General features: G+C 33.2%; 1 protein-coding gene across 1 annotated transcript in view; it reads right to left on the minus strand.

Annotated features, from left to right (window-relative positions):
• Positions 1 to 19,733, minus strand: part of C5 (complement C5) — a 114,974-nt gene extending 95,241 nt beyond the window's left edge. The window contains exons 1-9 of the mRNA XM_003757080.4: positions 19,594 to 19,733; positions 18,441 to 18,633; positions 17,710 to 17,872; positions 14,955 to 15,025; positions 9,566 to 9,657; positions 5,197 to 5,279; positions 4,568 to 4,658; positions 2,517 to 2,631; positions 1,142 to 1,268 (exon numbers count right to left, since the gene is read on the minus strand). Of these exons, the coding sequence (XP_003757128.3) occupies positions 1,142 to 1,268; positions 2,517 to 2,631; positions 4,568 to 4,658; positions 5,197 to 5,279; positions 9,566 to 9,657; positions 14,955 to 15,025; positions 17,710 to 17,872; positions 18,441 to 18,633; positions 19,594 to 19,697 (1,039 nt within the window). The 5' untranslated portion in view covers positions 19,698 to 19,733. The remainder of the gene's footprint in view (positions 1 to 1,141; positions 1,269 to 2,516; positions 2,632 to 4,567; positions 4,659 to 5,196; positions 5,280 to 9,565; positions 9,658 to 14,954; positions 15,026 to 17,709; positions 17,873 to 18,440; positions 18,634 to 19,593) is intronic.
• Positions 19,734 to 21,636: the final 1,903 nt, after the last annotated feature.

The raw sequence follows: 21,636 nt of genomic DNA on the forward strand, positions 1-21,636 counted from the left end.
CATATAGTAGGTGATTAATTAATGCTTGTTTATTGATTGATTTACAGAAGTTAAAATGCATTGCTTTTAGGAACAAGTGGCAGGGGTGTAGAGTGTGGGGGAAGACATATCTAGTCTACAACTGAAAGAGATCTTATCATATGATGTGAAATAATAAAAGACGGTAAGAATTGGTATGATAAAGGTAGAAGGAAACTTAGAACATAGAATGTAAGAACACAGAACCTGATACGTTAGTGTTAGAAGGGACCTTAGAATATATAGTGTTAAAAAAAATAGACTATAATAGCTGGAAGAGTCCTAAAATAACTCCAATTCTCTCATATCAAAAATACAGAAATTCTATTTTTCAAAACCTAATTATAAACTGCAGAGAAAGTATGTAACCAACCAGTCAACAGGCATTTAAGGGCTTATTATATTACAGACACCATGTACTATGTAAATGCATTCCTTATTCTATTAAATTCAACCTTTGCCACAGTTGTTTCTGGAACACAGCTCTACCACTAACCAATTGTGTCATTTTGAAGAGGTCACAAAGTAATGTCATGGGGAGAACAAGGGATTTAAAGTCAGATTACTTAGTATCTTGGCTCTACTACTTACTATCTCAATGCTTTGGGTATATAGCTTCCTCTTCTCTGAATCTCAATATCTTTATGTCCCTAAATAGAGGATTAAACTGTATCATCTCTAAGGTCACCTTCTATTTTTCAATCATGTCATCTTGGGACTCCTGAATTTATAACATAATAATAGAAATGTAGCATCTGTTCATACTGTTTCTCTTTTATTCATGTAAGTATATGTACACATATAATTTGTGTTATAGTTTATTGATAGATACTAATATTTTGTGCATCTGGGATCCCATCAGAACAAGAGCAGTTCATAATCAAATTCTCTTAATCATTCTGTAAAATTCTTCTTCATAAATTTTGTAGAGTGATTTCACCCAACACATAAATCTTACTATTTTCTGGGTATACAACACTTTCCTCTATTCTTCTGTTAGAGCTTGCTCTCAATACATAACAGAATTTTCTTGACCTTGATGTCATGCTTTATGCCACTCCTATGTGATATCCAAATATTTAACCACATTCACTCATTCTGGCACAAAATATCAAACTCTTACCTGTTGATTCCAGGACTGTGACAGTCACATACAGGTATTTATTATTTAAGTCTTCCAGGCTTCGATATGATAATTCTTCAATTGCCTTCTTACTGTTAAATGTGACTTCTGTGATTCCATTTATCATCTGTTTTTCAAAAGAGACCAAAAGTGTGTAATATTTGCCATATTATAAAGGTAATTTATATATTATATTATTATAAAGGTAAATTTATATTATATTTTATATATATAATTATAAAGGTAAATAAGAGTCCATTTTGAGCAGAGAAGAATTACTTCTTACTATGCTTGTAGTGACATAGCATTCCCAGAAGCATATTGATACTAAATGATAAGGTTTTGTTTCAGAGAGCATCTTAGGAACTTCAAGAGCACTGCACACTAACAAAATGCAATCTAGCTTACTCTCTTCTTCCTATCAACTCTGAGTCCACTTCAATCTCTATCTATAATGTCCAAGACCAAGACATGTATATTGGTAGACTAATTCAATATGTTGTCAATCCAACTGCATATTGTAGTCTTAATAATAGGTACCCTTCTTCTACATTTTTTGTCTTCTATATGGATTGTTATAATATGTTTTTATACTGGCCATGAATGACATAAAGAAGACTTTGCAGTATTTGGGGGATTGATGAATTTGGTCAGGGATATCTGCAAACAGGAGAACTGCATCAGTTAAAGCAGATGGCTTTTTCCTGTGACTTGCCTGAGTCATTTTCCATGACAGTGGTAAACACCTTTATTAAGCATACATCCCTCTGTTTCATGTCTGATGATATCAATAATTAGAAGATCATGGAGAAAAATTAACTCTTTCCTCGTATCTATCAATTAATTTTGTATAATTTTTGCATTTGCATGGGAGACAATTTGTTAGAAACCAGTCTCATGAAGGCTTATTCTAAGTAGAATTATCTGAAAAATGCCTTAATTTCACTTTTATAAAAAAAAATCACAGAATTTTATAACTGAAAGGGTCATCTTGGTTATCTATCTAATACAGAAGAACCTGGATCCAGAAAAGGGAAGTAATTTGGACAGGATCACACTAGCAAATGAAAATCTGGATCAGAACTACAATTCAGATATCCTAACTCAGTTGTTTCCAGTTCTCCTTGCATTTTATAGTTTTCATTCAAGGACTTCCACATTTGTTTAAATGATTTTCCATAGCCTTCATGCATGATCTCATGTTTGTTACAGTATTACTCAAACACCCCTGTCATCCATTCTAATACCTCTAAAATTCTATTATTCTATGTATATGATTACATGTATAAAGAACATACCCATGCCTATATATAAAAATATGCATAACAAATAAATACACATTTCATTTTGTGAAAATATTATTGTAGCACCTTACCTGTGCCTGCTGCATTGATTTAGGCATCATTTCTTTCTTATCTTCTTCTAAACTTTCTTTTATTCCAAAATTGATATAAACATCTCCCTCAGAGACCTTCTTATTATAAAAATAGCTGTCAAATAATAACATAATTAAACCACTTAAAAGTTACTATAATGAGTTTCATATAAAATAAAACTATATTTAACATTATATCAAGTTTTGATCCTTACAATAGACTGTGTAAAGCAGAGATTATTTTCTCTATTCAACAGATAAGAAAATTCAGGCCAAAAGTTCATAGGATCATAGATTTTAAGCTGAAAGAGACTTTAGAAGTCCTCAATTTTATAGAACAAGAAATGGGGCTTAAGAAAGATTAAGTTATTTATAAAGTATCTAAGGCAAGATTAGAATTCAGCTCTTTCTGATTCAAAATCCAGAATGAATATATGTGTTCACTTAATAAGATTCATTATTTGCACTAATTGGAATCTAGCTATACTCTCTTCACTGAGCCATCTAAGCTCAACGTACCCAAGATTACACAAAAGAATTCAGACCAGTCAGAGAATTCTGACTGGTGAATGAATGAAGAGAATTTCTTCCTTCCCATTGAGCCTGGGTTTTTGACACAATTACTTATTCACTGGTTGACTCCAGGCAAAGAGATCCATCTCTTTAAGCCTTGGTCTATAAAATGGTGGAAATAGTATATACTAAATGCTATTTATCTCTCAGGTATATTGTGATCAAAGTAAAGCATTATGTATATTTTAGATCCTTTTTATAAATTTTAACTAGTATGGTTAAACTTCAAAGTGCTATATAAATGTGAATTTATACACTGTTTGGCAAAGGGAATGGACAACTAGTAATAAAGCCAGATTTAAGATTTGCCTCTGACATATTCAGGTTATGTGACCCTGAACTATGTGATCTTCACTTTTCAGTGTCCTTAGTAGTAACTTTCTATAAGTATAAATTGCAAAGAAGGGGCTAACCTTCATTGGGAAAAAGAGTTTATTCATCTTAGTCTTCACTCAAGGTCCTCCATATTTGTATTAATGAACTCCCAGATCTCATATATATTACTTTGTGTTTGTTATGCCTTCACTTATATACTCCTGTCATGTCAAGATAAGAATCAATCAACTAACTTTAAGATACTATGATCCAGTCATATCTCTCAACTAATGAAATCACAAGTCCAGGATGCTTCACCTAGCTACTATGATAAAATATATTAATGTTGGCCATATAAACTGACAAATGATGCTTAGAAAGCATTATTATTTCTCTTCCTTTCTGCCTATATAGATGACACCATTGAAGATATATCCCCATGGACACTGGTAATTTTGGAGTGGACAATTTCAGTTAAATGATGAGGTTGGAAGTCAGATTACTGAGGGTTTGATAATCAATGAAAGGAGAGGAAATGATAGCACTGAGTGTACATGATTTTTTCAAGTTTAGCTGAGAAAGAGAAGAGAGATAAAGAATGATAGCTGATTGTCATGGTAGAAAGTAATGAGGATTTTTTTTTAAGGATGGGGGAGACCTGTGTTTGTGGCAGCAGGAAAGGAGCCAGTAGATAAGGAGAGATGGAAGAAAACTTCTGAGAAGAGGGGATAAGATCAAGTCTTATTTTGATCAAGAGTACATATAGTGGAGGTGACTTTGGCAAGTAGAAGGGCCACTACTTCATTAGAAATAGAGTGAAAGAGGAGATAATTGGGGACATGGCAAAGGGAAGATGGGGATGAGAGAAGGAGCCCTCCATGAATGGTCTCAACAGTTTGGTGAACTCTGAAGCAAACATACTTTCCGCAGACAGAATAAATAATATCTTACATAGTGCATTAATAGTTTTCAAATCTATGTAGATAAAGTGACCAATAAAATCCAAATTTGTTTTACAATATTACTGATTCCTTGTTCCTTTTGTCTTCATATATTTTCTGTCAATATGTACTAATAACTGCTATCATTTTTTTAAAACAAAACAAAGGGTCACAGGATTATATATTTAAAAAGTTGGTAAATTCGAAAATTTATTCACTTACTTAGCTTTTATAGTAATACTGAAGTCTTCAAATTCTTTGTAGCTAATGAAGTTCTTTTCTGGTTCTATTGATACAGAGAAGCGTGGCATCACTGAAAATAAAAAATGAAGAAAGCATAAAATAATTGAAATATTATTTTAAATGCACAAAACTTTTTGGTATAGCTAGATGGACTATTAAGATAAGAAAAATTTGCTTCTTAATATTCCTCCCATTTGACAAAATGATTGTGATCCGTTATTTCCTACAGCAAAATTTAGAGTAGGAATTAGAAAATTAGAAAAGGTTTAATCTTTAAAAATAAGATTAATTATGAAAGATTATTAAATAAATAATCTTTATTTAATAAAGATTAAATAAGAGACTTAAAAAGTTAAAATGGTTCCCTCAAGATTACAGAGTTGGTGCCAGACTAAGAACTATACAACCCAGGAATCCTGATTCCTAATCCATAACATGCTACAAAGTACTTTAAACATATGATTTATCATTATTATAATTATTCCTAGTATGATATCCTGCTTCTTTTTTTCAAAGTAGCTTACCATTTTACAATTTATGGAAGACAAACCATTTTAAAAGAAATCTTTAAAACACAATAAAAAACCTCAGCAGTTGCTGAAAATTACCATATTCCTTAATTTCAAAATGTGTAAGGCCTAATGTTGTGAAGTCTTCTTTGTATTTGGCTTTAATTGTCCACACTCCATATCTAGGAAACAAAATAGTCAAAATTACTTAAGAGTTATCATCAATTAATAATAGTTCTCATCTTGACCCAGAAGATATCAAACACAACTTTATTTTTAGATGAGAAAAAAACTAACGTAAAATCAATATGACCATACATTTCACACATATATTTTGTATCTTCCACATAGTTACAATAATACTGAGTGTAATAATGGGTTTATGTGAAATTAAATCCATATAATTGAAATTTATATTTTCTTTTTTATTCAATTTAACTCAGAAAGCACAGTGCTTGCAAAGTACTGCATTTATGTCATTAGTAATAGCTTCTTTCCATTTCCTATGGTTTATCATAACAAATAGTTGTTATATGAAGAACTTACCTTTTTCTATTAGACAGGTTCCTCTTAAGGCAAGAGATTGAATCTTATACAGTCTCATATTCCCTTTCTCAACTAGTACAGGCTTCATTCAACAATTAAGAGTTCAACTATTCAGTACCTATTTCTGAGGCTAATACACTCCTTAGTGGCTTTTTGGATTGGCTTGGGGCATAAATAAAATATTCATTTTTCAAAATAAAAGAAGAAAAAGCTGCAGATAACCAAATTCATTTTCTAGTAGCATTGTTTCCTAGCAAATATGTATTGAATTGAATAAAATTTTATTAGTGGGCCAATCTCAAAGTCTAACTTCAACAATAAATTATAAACTTTAGAAAATAAATAATGCTGTTGCCCAAAACATTTGATATAGAACACTGGCTTGCCAATGGCGAAATTCTGGAATTGTGAGAAACCGATCATTTAGACCTTATATGAAATTATTGGATTATGGACCTTTATTATTTAGATAGTGTTCTTTATTTTCAAAGAACTGCACAATTATCAAAGTATCAAAGTATCCAAGTATCTCTTTGTTGCACAGTTTTCTTCACACTCTCCACCAAACCCCCAGCTTTCCCCTCCCTATCAGACAGACCTTTCTCACCCCACTCTACCTCCACCAACAAATTTCCAAAACTGAGAGAGGCAGGGGAGAGGGTTGTGGAAATATCAGAATACTCTGTGAAACTCCAGCACCCTCTGCTGGACTGAGGGGAAAAAAATTAACACCCTTTCCTGTCCCCTCCCCTCCAACTTCCACAAAATTACATTTGGCTAGTACTTTTAAAACATTAGAGCAGGAATGGAACTTAGAGCACTGAACACAGCTTAGTAAAACTGAAGTCAATCATAAAATGTTAGCACTTAGAACATTAGAATTAGAAAATTCGTTACATAGAAAATATTAGAGCATAGAACCTCAAATTTTAAAAGTAAAAAGAAACTTAAAAAATAAATATAAAATATAGACTTTAGGACTTCAGGAGTCCTTTGGTATAGACCAACCATAATGCTAGAAAGAATGAGGACACCTCTCTAGTACTCCAAGAAGGCCCTCCATCTTATAATACAATTCCTCTATGTGCATCGTAAGCCTCTGCCACTTAAATCACTTCACCTTTTTGAGTTTCACCTCTCTTATAAAAGGGGAAAAATAAAATTTTCATAAGTGCAACCATAGTTGTAGCTATAAGACATAACCAATATGCCCAAGCATACTTTAACATCTCGAAAAATTATTAACCATCTCATATTGTATTAAATATATTATATTATAAAGTAATCTAGCCAACTATTAAAATCAATTTAGTGTCTTTATTTTGTTTGATGAATTAAAATGTCCTTTATGATTTTATGCTTAATAAAGGTTCATTTTTTTAATGAAAAAGAAAATTCTCTGGGTAGATATACTAATGAATTGGGCTCAGCAGGATAATAAAAATAAAGTAAGAAAATGAATTTTCTAATGTTAAAAACTATGTAAATGTAAAAAGATTATATACATACATACTAGATATATATGAAACAACATAGCATAATAGAGAATCAGCCTTGGAACTAGTTGTCTGAATGGGCAAGTCAGTTAAACTTCTATGTATTAAACAGCTCTCTAAGACTATAAATTGTAAATACAATGCAGACTTGCATTAGTAAAGGGATTTTTCCTAATCCTAATAGATATTACATATGTAGGTACATGTAATATATAATATGTATATATTATATATGTGTATGTACAAAGGATCTCTAATTTTCTTCTAGTAGGGCACCCCTTCTATCATCTTAGAGCAAAAACCATTTATGATTTATTAGATAATTTTTAAAGGGTTGTGTAAGTCACAAAGAGATTGTTACTGTGATACCTGCTCAGTTAATAATAGTGAATGTTAGGGCTTACTGCTCTCTCTCTCTCTCTCTCCCTCTCTCCCCCTGTCTCTTTGTCTCTCTTTCTCTTTCTGTCTCTCTCCTTCTGACTCTATCTCTCCATCTCCCTCTCCCTCTCTTCTTCCCTCTCACTCTGTCTGTCTGTCTTTCTTCTTTTCTTTTTCCTTCCTTCTCTCTCCCTCCCTTCTCTCATTTTCCCCTATCTCTTCTATATCTCTCTTTTCCTTTCTCCCTCCTCTCCCTCCACCCCAGCGCCTATTTTCTGTATATCTCCAAACAGTGGTTTGGAAGAAACAGAGAACATACCTTATAGACTAATCATGGCATAGTAGGCATCTGTTCCAACACTGGAATGATTCTAAGGCTTTGATAAAAAATATTCTGAAGCACCTTTAGAAAAAAATCCTTTTCCAAACACTTCTCTGGGATCAAATACACCCTTAAGCAAGGAGAGTTGGAAAGGCAAGCTGTAGTTTTTGCCAGGATACTGACTTTTATTAGACATGGTTTTCAAAAAAAATGTCAGCTTGCTAGGGCCAGCCTAAGGTAGTTTTATATGTGTATGTGCCACGCTATCTTTTTGTCCCCTCTAGGTGGCTCCACATGACTGATTTTCTGTAATATAGATGGGCAGCAAAGAATCACAAAATGTTAGAGCTGGATGTGAAGGGATGGGCTAGGTCAACTCCTTCATTTTATATGTGAGGAAACTTACATGTGAACTCTAGAAAAGTGAAGTGATTTACCCAAGATCACACAACAAAAAATGGCCACCGAAACTTGAATTCAGATCTTCTGATACTTAGGGCAGCTAGGTGCCACAGTGGATAAAACTCCAGGCCAGGAGTCAGGAAGACTCATCTTTCCAAGTTCAATCTGGCCTCGGACACTTCCTAGCTATGTGAACCTGGAGAGGTCACTTATCCTGCTTGCCTCAGTTTCTTCATCTGTAAAACGAGCTGGGAAAGGAAAGGGCACTTTAGGATCTTTGCCAAGAAAACCCCAAATGGGGTTGTGAAGAGTCAGATACAACTGAACAGCAACAATTTCTGATACCAAGCCACATGAAAACACTGTCATCCATTTTTAAGTAAAGTATAATTATATAAAAATATCTACAACTTAAGAACCTAGAGCACTAAGAGTTAAGTGACTTACTCTAGATTGTACAACCAATATACATCTGAGCAAAATTTGAATTTCATATTCCTTGCCTTATAGAGGAATGAAATCATTTCCCCCACACTAACTCAGTGGCCCAGGTTGTCAATTATAGATCTCCATTGTTAGAGCGAGCTTTCTCATAGGGAAAACATAAAGTCATAAAGCCAAACAAGCAAAACAGCCTGAAATACTTAATACTTATATGGAGGAATAAAGAGAAAGATAAAGAACTATTATGTGTGAGGACTTGGACTAAGAACCTTACAATTATTATTTCATTTGTTTCTTACAACAGTCCTGGGACATAGGTGCCATTATTATCCCCATTTTTATGATGAGGAATGTCTTCACATGAAGAACCTGAAGCAGAGGTTAAGTGATTTGTCCAAATTTACATATCTAATCATTATGAGAGGCTGCGTTTGAACTCCCTGAGTCCAGGTCCAGTTTCTTTCTATTAAGCACGTAGCTGCCTCTAGCAGTTATACATATCTGTATATGTATAAATATATATGCAAACATATATTTGTATGCATACATATATATTCAATAATTATATCAATAGTTATTTTAATAAAAAGCAAAAATAACTTTTTCTATAGCACATTAGAGTCTACAAGGTATTTTCATATCTATTATCTTATTTGAAAATATGATGTCTTAGAGAAAGAGTCAGGTCAAATATTGTTATTCTCATTTACAAATGAGGTTACCGAAGTTCAGAGAGACTGAATAATTTGCAACAGGCCCCCATGGATAGTAAGTGATAGAATATGTGCCTCCATTTTTCTCATTCATAAGTCTAATAGTTTTTCCAGTATTACTGCATATTGTAAAAGAAACTATTTTATTTAGAAAGATTTTAAAATACTTCGGATTTGATGGAATCTTGAAATCAGGAAAAGAAACAATGCCAACATAATCATTTTCTTGTAGGATTTCAACTTCTACTCCTTCTGGATCCTATGGATTAAGGGGAAAAAAAAACCTTTATTACAACCTCAAAGAATAAAAACTTTTATTTATTTGCAAGCTTGAACTTAAAATCATACATTTCCTTATTTTTATTTTAATCATAAAATTTTAAATTATTTTTAATGTAAATCACAATATTTATTTAATAATTACTAGCTTGATTAAATTTTAAAGCATATATGCTTTCTCTACATCTCATAGGGATATTAACAAAAAGTATTCTGTCTCCAAAGGTCAATTTGATTCCTTCAGACAAATTCAGTCCTCAGTCACTTGCAACCTGATGTATTCTATTGAAATTGTTCTTTTAAAGATTACCATCTAAATGTTCAATCTGATTATATTTTTTTCTCAGTTCTTATTCTGCTTCTATTTCTAGCTTTTTGTAGGATTTGATACTGTTGACAATCCCTTTTATCTTTGAATGAGCCAAGTTAGGTTCAGAAAATAACCAGGGGCATGATATGAATTATTGCTCAGATATTAATAATATGAAATCTGGAATTCCAAAGGGTTCACCTTATATATAAGATTTCCTACCTCTGGTCATGATTCAATAGTCATAATATGAATGTTTTAAATATATATACTATGTCTAGCAACATAGTTTATTGAACCATCAGAGAAAGTATACGTTAGAGAAAAGGATAAGCACTCTACACAGACTCATTTGCCTGTAGTTATCTCCCCCAAACTTCCTCCTTCTTGTTCTCTCAGTCTTTTGGAGGTGGCACAAACAATGTGACCAAACCTGCAGATCATGGAAAGGGAATGGATGTGATTATGTTTAAGACCCTAGTTCAGACTCCTAAACAGTACTAGGGGAAATCATGGAGAGAATTATAGTCTTCCACCCTTTGTTCACCAACTGATAAACTTCTCATTAGTTTCTAGCTCTTTAACTCCAAAGTCCAATTTTCTTGCCATTATGTCATACTGTCATCTAACTAGATAACTGATTCTTTCCAAGAAAGATCACAGATTTAGTTCAACTAACCTTGAAAATAGTGCCCTTCCCATTAGTACAGTGGCTATTTAATTTGGTATTGAACCATGCACTTTGAACTAACAAGCAATGTCTGACAGTAAAGGATCAATGTCTTCTCCTGGGAATATGAGGAAATGGTACAGTGCAAAGAGTACTGGTCAAGGAATCACAAGTCCTGGATTTGAATCCCTTTTTTTTCATTGACTACCTGTGTGATCTTGGACAAGTCACTTATATTTTGTATCAGTTTTTATTTTTCTTTTTTTAATCTTCAGAGTGTTTGGATTATATGATCTTTAACATTCCTTCCTATTCTAATAATACACAAATCTATGAAACTATAAAAGTCCACTGGATCACAGAATCATAGCACTGGAAGAAATAGAATTGGAAGGAATCTTCAAGCTATCTGGGTCCAACTAGTGCCTGATGCCCTCTTTTAAAAAGCCCAACAAATAGTCATGCAGCCTTTAGTTAGATACTTCTAGGAAAGATAAACCAAGTGCCTCCTGTTGAAAACCATTATGATTTTAGGCAACTGTGTACACATTATCCCTCACATTAATCTACATTTTCCTCTTTGCAACTTCCAATCATCCCTAATAATTTTGCTCTTTGAAGACAAAGATAACAAGTTTAATAACTCTTGCAAGTGACTGTTAAACTATTTGGGGGGAAATGCTATCCTATCTTCCCTAAATCTTCTATTCTCCCTAATTCTTCTATTCACTCCTTTTATGAAATGGACTTGAAGCCATTCACTATTGCAATTATCCCTATTTCACTCTTTTCCAGCTGATCAATGTCTTTCCTAAAAACGAAACATAAAGAACTGACCACAGTGGCCCCAGATTTAGCTGATCAGGGCTGAGTGACTGGCTCACAATATTTCTCTCTATCGCAAGGCATGCCATCATATGAGAGAACATCAATATACAAACTGATATTCCCTTAAACTCCCCAACCTACAGATTTCTCAAGCTATTTCATTTTCATGACCACAATCTATCTCGATCACACACAGGTTAAGGTCAGAGTCTTGATTTTGCCATCATCCATAAGTGTTCTACTTTTACAATTGTGAACTCTGAAATTTTTTTATCTCATGATAATCTTTATCATTTCATCTTTCCCTTATCATTTCTAAACATCTTAATCAACTTGACATCCAGTCTCTGTGCCCTTTACTGAGACATCACTCTTGCACTAACTATACTATCCTCCTTTTTTTATTTCAACCTCTTGGTGGACCACATCAACTCTACATTGTTTTCTCTTGGATCCATTGGATCCCTCTTTTACCATGTGTCAAAATTAAACTATGAATTGTTCTTGCCTTCTATTCCTTCACTCCTATTCATGTTCTGCTGAATAGAACTGAATAATAAAAAGAGTACAGACTAACTCTACCCATTCATGCATATATATTCATGTATATATATATATATATATATATATATATATATATATATACGCTCAGTGGAGCAAAGCAAACTTTTTGCAACTTACTTAATAATTTCTCTATCTTATTCACCATAAAAGCTGTTCCAAACATTTTCATCTTACTTCCATCTTCCCACAGTACTCTCTCTCCCTGTGGCAAGATCTTGTCTTATACTTCACTAAAAAAATTGGAGGTCATTCACAGAGACTTTCTTCTTTTCCCCTTCTCTATATCACTCAAGTATCATCTCTACTACCTCTTCATTGACAATATGGAGAGATAGCCCTTCTTTTTCCCAAGACAAGCTCCTTTACATTCATCCTTGATCCCATATCTTCCCATCTCCAGCAAATTTCTCCCTCTTTCATCTCTATTCTCTATCATCAATCTATTCCTATATACTGGCTCCTTCCTTGATACCTACAAACTTGTTCACATATCCCCCATTCTTATAAAATCGTCATTTGATCTGACTTTCCTTCTAGCTATCATCTTATATCCTTCTTAGTTCCTGTGACAAAACTAATTGAGAAATTTGTCTATAATATGTGCCCCCAGTTCTCTTCTTCTCACTTTTTTCCTAACAACCTTTCTTCTCTGCAACCTGGCTAAATCCTCACCATTCAATTGAATCTCTTCTCTCCAAATTTACCAATGATCTTTTAAGTGCTAAATCTAATGGTTTCCTTTATATCAGAAAGTTCTCAGATTTTTTTTTATCTCATGAAGCCTTTACATTCTTTAAAAATATTGAGGACCTCAAGGAGCATTTTTTGGGGGGTTATTTACTGTATTAGAAATTAAAACTGATATTTTAAAAAACATTTATTAATTAATTTAAAACAATAATAAACTCATTACATATTGATATAAATAGCATGTTTTATGAAAAATAACTTCATTGTCCCCCAAAAGTAATTTAGAAAGAATGGCTTTATTTGACATATTTTTGCAAGTTTTTTTTTAATGTGTGGCTTAATAAAAGATCATGGAGTCTCATATCTGAATCCTCATTTAATCCATTGTGATATATTGATTCAGTTGAAATATGTGAAAAAAAATCCAGCTTCACACAGATATGTAGTTAGAAAAGAGAGGTGATTTTTATTAGGCTAATCATGTTTTAGGATTATTATGAAAATAGTTTTGACCTTGCAGATCTCTTGCAAGAGTCCCAAGCATCTTGAGGAGTCCAAGGACCACACTTTGAGAATTACTAATCTAAATCCTCATCTTAACTAAAGACATTTAGCACTGTTAATCACTCTCTCCTCCTAGATACTTTTTCCTCTCAAGGTTTTAGTGACTGTTCTCTTTTGGTTTTACTTTTCCCAGTTCCTTCATTAAATCTTCATCCAGATCATATCAGTTAACTGTGAATGTTCCTTAAACCTCTGTTCTAGAACCGCTTTCCTTTTCCATCTATCTCACTTGAAGATCTCATAAGCTCCAATAAATCCAATTAGCTTGCAGACTGATGATTACCATATCTAACTCTAATTCAGTGGTTCTCAAAGTATGGTCTAGAGAATCCTGGGGATCTCTGAAACCCTTTTAGAGGATCTTCAAATTCAAAAATAGTTTTTATTTCCAATATGGTAAATGTCTATAAATATAATCCAGATAAACAAAAACGCTTTGGAGATATCCTCAACGATTTTTAATAGGATAAAGACACTGAAAACAAAAGTTTGAGAAACATTGCTCTAATCTGTCTCCTTAGGTTCACTGCTACATTTTCAGCTGCCTTCTAGAAATCTCAAATTGAATGGCTTATAGACATTTCAATCTCAACATATCCAAAATAGACATTATCTTTCACTCCAAATTCTTCCCTCTTTCAAAAATTTCCCTTTTAATATTAAGGGTATCATAATTCTCCCAGTCACCAAGGCTCAAAATGTTGGTATTCTCTTTAACTGCTCTCTCACAGTCACCTCACATTTGTCAATCTATTGCCTTATTTTGTCATTTCTACTGTTACGCTATCTTTCACATAAGACCTCTTCTCTCATACACCTTGATGCAACCTTTATTACCTTCTACTTGGATTATTGAAATTACCTTTTGGTTGGTTTCCCTACCTCGAGTCTCACCCCATTCCAACCCACACCACAGTAAACTACTAAAATGATTTTCTTAAAACATAGGTCTATCTGTGTTAACTCCCTAATTGATAAGCTCCATTGATTCTGTTACCTCCAAAATCAAATTTAAAATGCTGTGTTTTATATTTAATGTTCTTCACAACTGAATCTTTCCTACCTTACCAGACTTTTTATATTTATTCCCTTCAACTGCAAGATCCAGCTACAGTGATTTCTATTACTTATACTTAATATTCCATCTTTCAATTCTATTTTTTTTTTTTAATGGCTGTCCCTTATGTCTCTAATGTTCTTTCTACTTATCCCTACCTCCAGGCTTCCCTGGCCTTCTTCAAGACTTCAAATCCTACCTTCTGCAAGAGGACTGTTAGTCTCTTCATTCTATGATTATCTTCCATTTACATTATATATCTAGTATGTCCATAGTTATTTGCATAATCTTCCTCATTAGACCAGGAGCTCATTGAAAGCAGGGACCATTTTTGTGTCTTATTTTATATTTTCAGAACTTAACCAAATGCTTGGCCTCTAGAAAGTGCCCAGTAAAGATTTGTTGATTATGAGTCTTATTACTTTTAATAGCTTATAAGCTTAGTGACTTGTATATCTGTGCATAATAGATGCTTTAATGAAAGGTTTTTGAAAATTGAATGGCTTTTGATCAAGTTTAGTCACAGAAGTCTCCACCCTATTCTTGTTTCTGAAAAAGATATTGCTAAATTATTTACACAAGTAACATACTCACTATAAAAGTTAAGGTCGTTTCTCTCCGAGCTGGCTTCAATTCTTCATTCAAGGAATAAACTCTTATCTTTACTGCAAGAATAATTTGCACATTACAAAGTATGTTGAATTCTATTTAATCTAACTATCAAAACCACAACTCTAGGATTGTTTGATTTCTAAAGCTTTCAATCTCAAAATACAAGTTGATCCTGCAAAAAAACAAAACAAAACCGTAATAACAGATAAATTAGGAATGACAATCTGATCGTTCACATTGAAAAAAGATTCTCCCAAATGATAAGGAAATACCTCATTTTATTAAGAGTGTCCAAGTAGAAATCTATACAAGCAAAAAGAAAGGTGTGGGGGGGGAATGATACTTGAATTGTATTCTTCTCTAAACTGATCAAAGAAGGGAAGAGTATACACACATAGTGGGACAGAGTAATATATTTTACTCAATAGCAAAATAGGGGGAAGTGGGAAAAGATTCTAAAGTAAGCAATTTCATCATAATATTAAAGTTTTTATCAAGTTTTGCACTATTTTGTTCATGTTCTGGGAATTCTAAATTCCCCACATAGTATCGGATGATATGGGGATAGAGGGACCTTTGGGGGTTTCCTGGAAACTATATTATGTCGCATCTGCCTTTTTAGCTACATATTCCTACTTAAAATCAATGGAAAGATCAATGCTCAAAAGAAAAGAAAAGAAAAAAGATCTTTGAAAGATTTTTTTAAATTTCTTCAAATATGTAACTTATTTCATTTAAAATATATTTGATCAAAATTTGACTTGAGCAGATTTTGAAAAGTATATCTAATAAGCAAAATATTGCAAAAGCTTTTGCTAATACACATCAGGGTATGTATGAGGTTGACACTTAGTGTAACACATGTTTTATCAATACCTTCCAGGAGTCAATTTCAAGATATGAACATGGATATTTTATTTAGAAAACAAGTAAGTGTTTTCATTGAAAAATCTACCCTCTGAAATGAGTGTGAACTATTTGTATTTTTGTTTTTCTTCTCAGGTTATTTTTATCTTCTGAATCCAATTCTTCCTGTGCAACAAGAGAACTGTTAGGTTCTGCACACATATATTGTATCTAGGATATACTATAACATATTTAACATGTATAAGACTGCTTGCTATCTAGGGGAGGGAGTAGAGAGAGAGAAGGGAAAAGTTGGAACAGAAGTGAGCAAGGGATAATGTTGTTAAAAAAAAATGCCTATGCATATGTACTATCAATAAAAAGTTACTTTAAAAATTTTTTTAAATTAAAAAAAGAAAAATCTACCCTCTCTTGTTCTCTATATAAGCAAATAAAAACAATTTGAAATAAATATTGTCACAGAATTATTTCAGTCAGGAATTCTTAACCTTTTATATGTCATGGACCTTTTGGCAATCTGGTGAAACTTATGGGTCTCTTCTCATAATCATGTTTTTAAAGTCTTATATTTATAAAATATATAATATAACAAAGGAAACCAATTATATTGAAATCAGTTTTCAAAATATATTTTTTAAAGTCCATAAATCCTAGGTTAAGAACTCCTGGTTTGGGGAAGCTAGGTGGCACAGTGGATGGAGCACCAGCCTGAAGTCAGGAGAATCTGAGTTCAAATTTGACCTTAGACATTTAATATTTCCTAGCTGTGTGACCCTGGGCAAGTCACTTAACCCCAGTTGCCTCAGGAGGAAAAAAACCTGGTTTAAGGAAATGTATCCCCTTAAAAAATCCTATCTATCCTCTTTAGCTTTAGCTGCTTAGAACATGGAAAAGTGAATGAACTTAGCCAATATCATGCAACCGGGACTGTCAAAAATAGAACTTGAACTCAGATCTTCCTGACTCAAAAACCAGCCACTATTTATGAGCCATAGGTTCATTTTGTTTCTACAAGTAAAACTTGTGTCTGCCCTGACCAAACTACATCTGAAGTAGTGTGTTCAGTTTTGAGTGTCAGATTTCAGGAAGTACATTGAAAATTGGAAATCTGTCGAAAGTAATGGGACCTCCATGCAGAGAAAACTGATGATGATATCATCCTAGGCTATGGTTTTTAGTCAAAAGAAGAAAAGATACTGGAGGGAGGAGAGATGGACAATACTGTTGTCTTTAAATATTTGAAATATTATATGGAAGAGCTATACATTGGTTCTACTTGATCCCAGAGGGCAGAACTAAGGACAAACAATGGAAGGGTTTTTTTGTTTGTTTGTTTTGTTTTGTTTTTATTTTTTTTAACAATATGAGTCACTTAAAAGTCAGATGAGTTCCAAAAGGAGTGAATTCATCATTTGAAAACTTCAGGGTTAGATAGGTTAGAAATTCAGGATTTCTTAAATTTTTTCCACTCACTACCCCTTTTTGCCTGAGAAATGTTTATATAAGCCCAAATATATAGGTATAAAATTAGGATTACAAAACATTTACGATAATAAATCATAATGTTGTGATCCCCCACATTCTATTACAAGACCCTATATGGAGTCATGAACTACAATTTACAAAGCTGGAATTTAGATAATGTCTTGCAAAATATATTGGAAAGGATTTTCTTTTTCAGATTTTAGCTAAGACTTTCATCCATTGAAATCCATTTCCTGACTTTTAGAAAGTCTGTGAGTTATCAAGAATGAAAATAGTGATCTCATAAGACTAGTTTATATGAAAACTAAAAGAACTATGAGTAATGAAGAGTTTTCAAGAATGATGTAATTGTTTTCCAGGCAGAAAAGAATAGTTGGTATTTTACCTGACTGATCAGGAGTATAAATGGGCTTGTCCGTCTGAATGAACAGAAATCCATTCTCATAGGTTAAAGGTATTCTTTTCTCTCTTGTAAAGTGGGGAGAAACAACTTCTAAATATACATAAGAAACTGTATTTCCTCTGCTAGATAAATCTCTTGGCTGAATCTGAAATAGAAGTGTTGAAAGAGAATGTAAAATAATCTCAAAGTGGTTAAAGACTCTTCAAATACTTTTATATATGTGTTACTTTGAAGAGTACTCGAAAGGTACAGCGCTAGAAAAGAGAATAGTCATCAGAAATCAGTATTGACTCAGCCAGATCCCAGCTATGAACCTTTGAAAAGGTTACAATTATAACTTCAGTTTACTTCCCATATAGAATAATAATAACAATAACAATAATCATCTAATCATCATCATCATCATCTACCTTCCTCAAAAGGAATGTCTGATGGCAACTTGAGCTATATACATGTGAATTCTTATTCTTCTCAAAGTAAATAATATACAGAAATAAATTATCTCCATAATTATTGTATTACCTTGAAATGGTTACACTTATTGAGATAATAAAATTTAAGTTTGGAGACTTTAAATGATTTGCCCACAGAGGTGTTGGATGTGGGACTAAAATGAGCTCTTTGGTCTCCTAGACAAGCACTCCTCATTCTATGTCAAACTGCTTTTCACTCTATATTTGTAAAAGTAGACAAACTATTCTTTGGAGACATACAATTAAGGGTGCAGAGTTCTGGAACTTGTTTTCTGGGGATAAATTCACTTTTGCAGAGGAATAAGTGAATCTTTTATCTGGAAAGCTTTTAATGGAGATGGTAGCGTCAAATGCTTCTGTGTATCCATGAGCTTGAATTACAACATTTTCAGATGCTCCAACATGGAATACTTTTGCTGCTGAAATGATGTATCTGTTAGAATAATAGAACAAATAGGTCAATTTCTGTATAGTCCAAGCTTTCTGATTTTTTTAATATTAGAGATATTTAAAATCAATATATTCTCTTAATTCTGAGTATAAATAAAAATACTTTTAAAACTTTTCTTGTTTTGTATCATTTTTTTTATTTTGCAACACAGTCCATATGGAAATAGATTTTGTGTGACTCTACATCATATCCTTGAAAAACATTGAGATATAGAACTTTCCAGTTCTAGTTTTTACGATTTCGCTTTCAATGTACTGATCAGTCGTACTGATTCCCCCCTTCCTTGTTTTTTCTTTTAAAAAAAACTATTTGTTACTTGAGATGATTCTCTAGATGGGGATGGGGAAGGATTACTGCAAACAACACAAAAACTAAGACATCAATAAAAACTTATTTTAAATTAAATATAATGACTTAGGATTTTTCAAACTACCTCAAATAAGGAGGGGATCCTAATTCTTAGTAAAGGAAATTATACAATTGTTTAAAATATTTTGAAAAAACCAATTTTAATTTACTGCTATATAAAATTGTATATAGAGTGTAGCAATTGAATTCTACTCTTCCACCTATCCCTCTCTATGCAAGGAGAGTATTTTTTTTTTTAATGACAACCCACCATACCTGAGGTTCATAGTCAACATTCAGCCCATAAATCTCATCTCTTCTTTCTACACTTCCCCCCTCATTACCACCAAAACAAGTCTTCTACTTCTATAAATATATGTTAGTTTTACCTGTCGGCTCAGATCAAAATCAAAGAAATCTAAAGCTAGAAGGATATTGGTCGTCTCAGACTCTATATAATTAAGAAATTAAAATGAAATATATGAAGCAGCTTGTTCTTGGTCACAATTAAAGAGTTAGTAGCAAAGTTGGGCCTGGAACTCAGGTTTCACCATCAAGTAGCATTTCAAATCAATATGCATTATTTTTACTTACGTCTGCTCCTGTCCCCAGCTTCTTCCAAAGCAGATTAAAATGCAGACTATTCTTAAAATGTCCATACTGGTGAGTAACAGAAAACCATTGGTGCTGCTTTTCATGAGAGTGCCTCAACCTTGATTTGACTCAATTCTGCTGCTAGTGTTTGAGCCCTCATTCATTGGGTTAATTATTAATGTAAGACAAGAGGGTTCTTAAATTTCCACATGAACTGATTTGATGTCCAAAGGTAACATTAGGAGGGCTGATGGAATTTCCAGTTTGAGAAACTTTATTTTGTGTGGAAGAAAGACCTTAACAAAAAAATCTAGTACTAAGGAGACTGGATCAAAATTAGACCTGGACTTTACTTCTGTGAAGGCTGGTCTGTTTTGGACTGATCTATGTGAGGGTGATGATGAGTCAAGCTTTGATAATTTGAGAAATGAAGTCTAGTTGGGAGGAAACAAAGGACTTAGCTATACCCTTGTTGTCCCTCATAGGTACCAGTCTTCCATCTGTGAAGCTAAAACCAAATAGAACAGCAGCTGCCCAGTGGAGTGAACTAAGTCCAGTTTCTATACTCTATAAAGGAAGCCACTGGGGAGGAGTGTGTAAAACTCTGTTCTCCCATCCTCCATTCAAAAGAAAAGAGACTGAGGGCTTGAGTTAAACAACATGCTGGTGAGTTAGAAGTTAAGAGCTTATCCTGGGACTGGTATCTTGTTCTGTGGAGTTGGAACAGGCAAGGCAGCAGATGCAAAGTATTAACAAGTGGAATAATGATATGTGTGTATATGTGTATGTGTAAGTAGATATATAGATATATATATGATTTGTGTTGCATATAGGTTGTCTAGGGGATGAAGGTTCACATTAAAAAAATTTCTCTCTGTTCTTAATTTTAGGTCATTTTGGAAAGTGGTCACACTCAAAGGGCTGACAAGTTGCTGAGGGAATCCTTCATTCAACTACTGTATTCCTGCCAAAGGCCAGCATTGAACATGTATAGCTACTGGTTTTTTCCTAAACCCACACTACGTTCCCCAGCTAAAATAGTCATATAACCAAACCTAGTGAAGTAAATTAGTTTTATGTATGAAGGAGGGCCAATCAGAACAGAAAGGAGAAAATACATAGTATAGTCTTTATGGAGAAAAACTGATCAAAGGAAATAGTCATAAGCTAACCAATGGATTTCTGACTTCAGGAGCTGGAAAAGAATTCTTTCTTACTTGAGGTAGAGCCACCCACATTGGCATGGAGCTGAAGGGAAGGGAGGAGTCATCTCTAAAAGGAGCCAACTCTCCCAAACCAAATAGATACACTTTTCTCCCTGTGTTCACACTTCCTATGGCTGTGCTTCTGCAACTGACAACCAGCTTTCAGGTATAAGTTTTGGGGAGGAAATAAATCATAAGCATCAAGCACTGCCCCATATCTCATTCTCAAAGGATGAAGATTATATTTGTTCCTCTCCAACTCTGTAACTTTCTCTTGTCTTCTGCCTTCATCTCCCCAGAACTTTCCATGAATCAATAATCCCAATCACTTACCCACACAGCCTCCCAGAGTTTCTCTTTAAAACATCTGGTACTATGTATCTTGGGACTGGCATGCTTCATAAACCAGAGCTACATATCTCTATACCTATGTCTCTAATCCAATTGATTATCAGACAATCAATTAATCAGAATTTATTAATTTCTACTATATTCCAGACACTGTGCTAAGAACTGGGGATACAAAGAGAGGTAAAATATAATCTCTCTATCAAAGAGTTCACAGAATAATGGCATAGACAATATGCAATCTATCAATCTATCTATATCATCTATACTCATGTTGTTTCTCCTCTAATGTTGTTTATATTGGAATGTGAGCTCTTTGTATTTCCAGTACCCAGCACATGACCTGAAATTTGGCAAAGGCTTACTAATTGATTTGATTTCAAACTTATTGCTCAAAAATTACTTCATTGTTAAGATCTAGTTATTTCAAATTTTGAAATAAATAAAATTATTTTCACAACAACCTGCATTTATTTAATATTGATAATGC

This window comes from Sarcophilus harrisii, chromosome 2 (genome assembly GCF_902635505.1).
Source record: "Sarcophilus harrisii chromosome 2, mSarHar1.11, whole genome shotgun sequence".
NCBI lineage: Eukaryota > Metazoa > Chordata > Mammalia > Dasyuromorphia > Dasyuridae > Sarcophilus > Sarcophilus harrisii.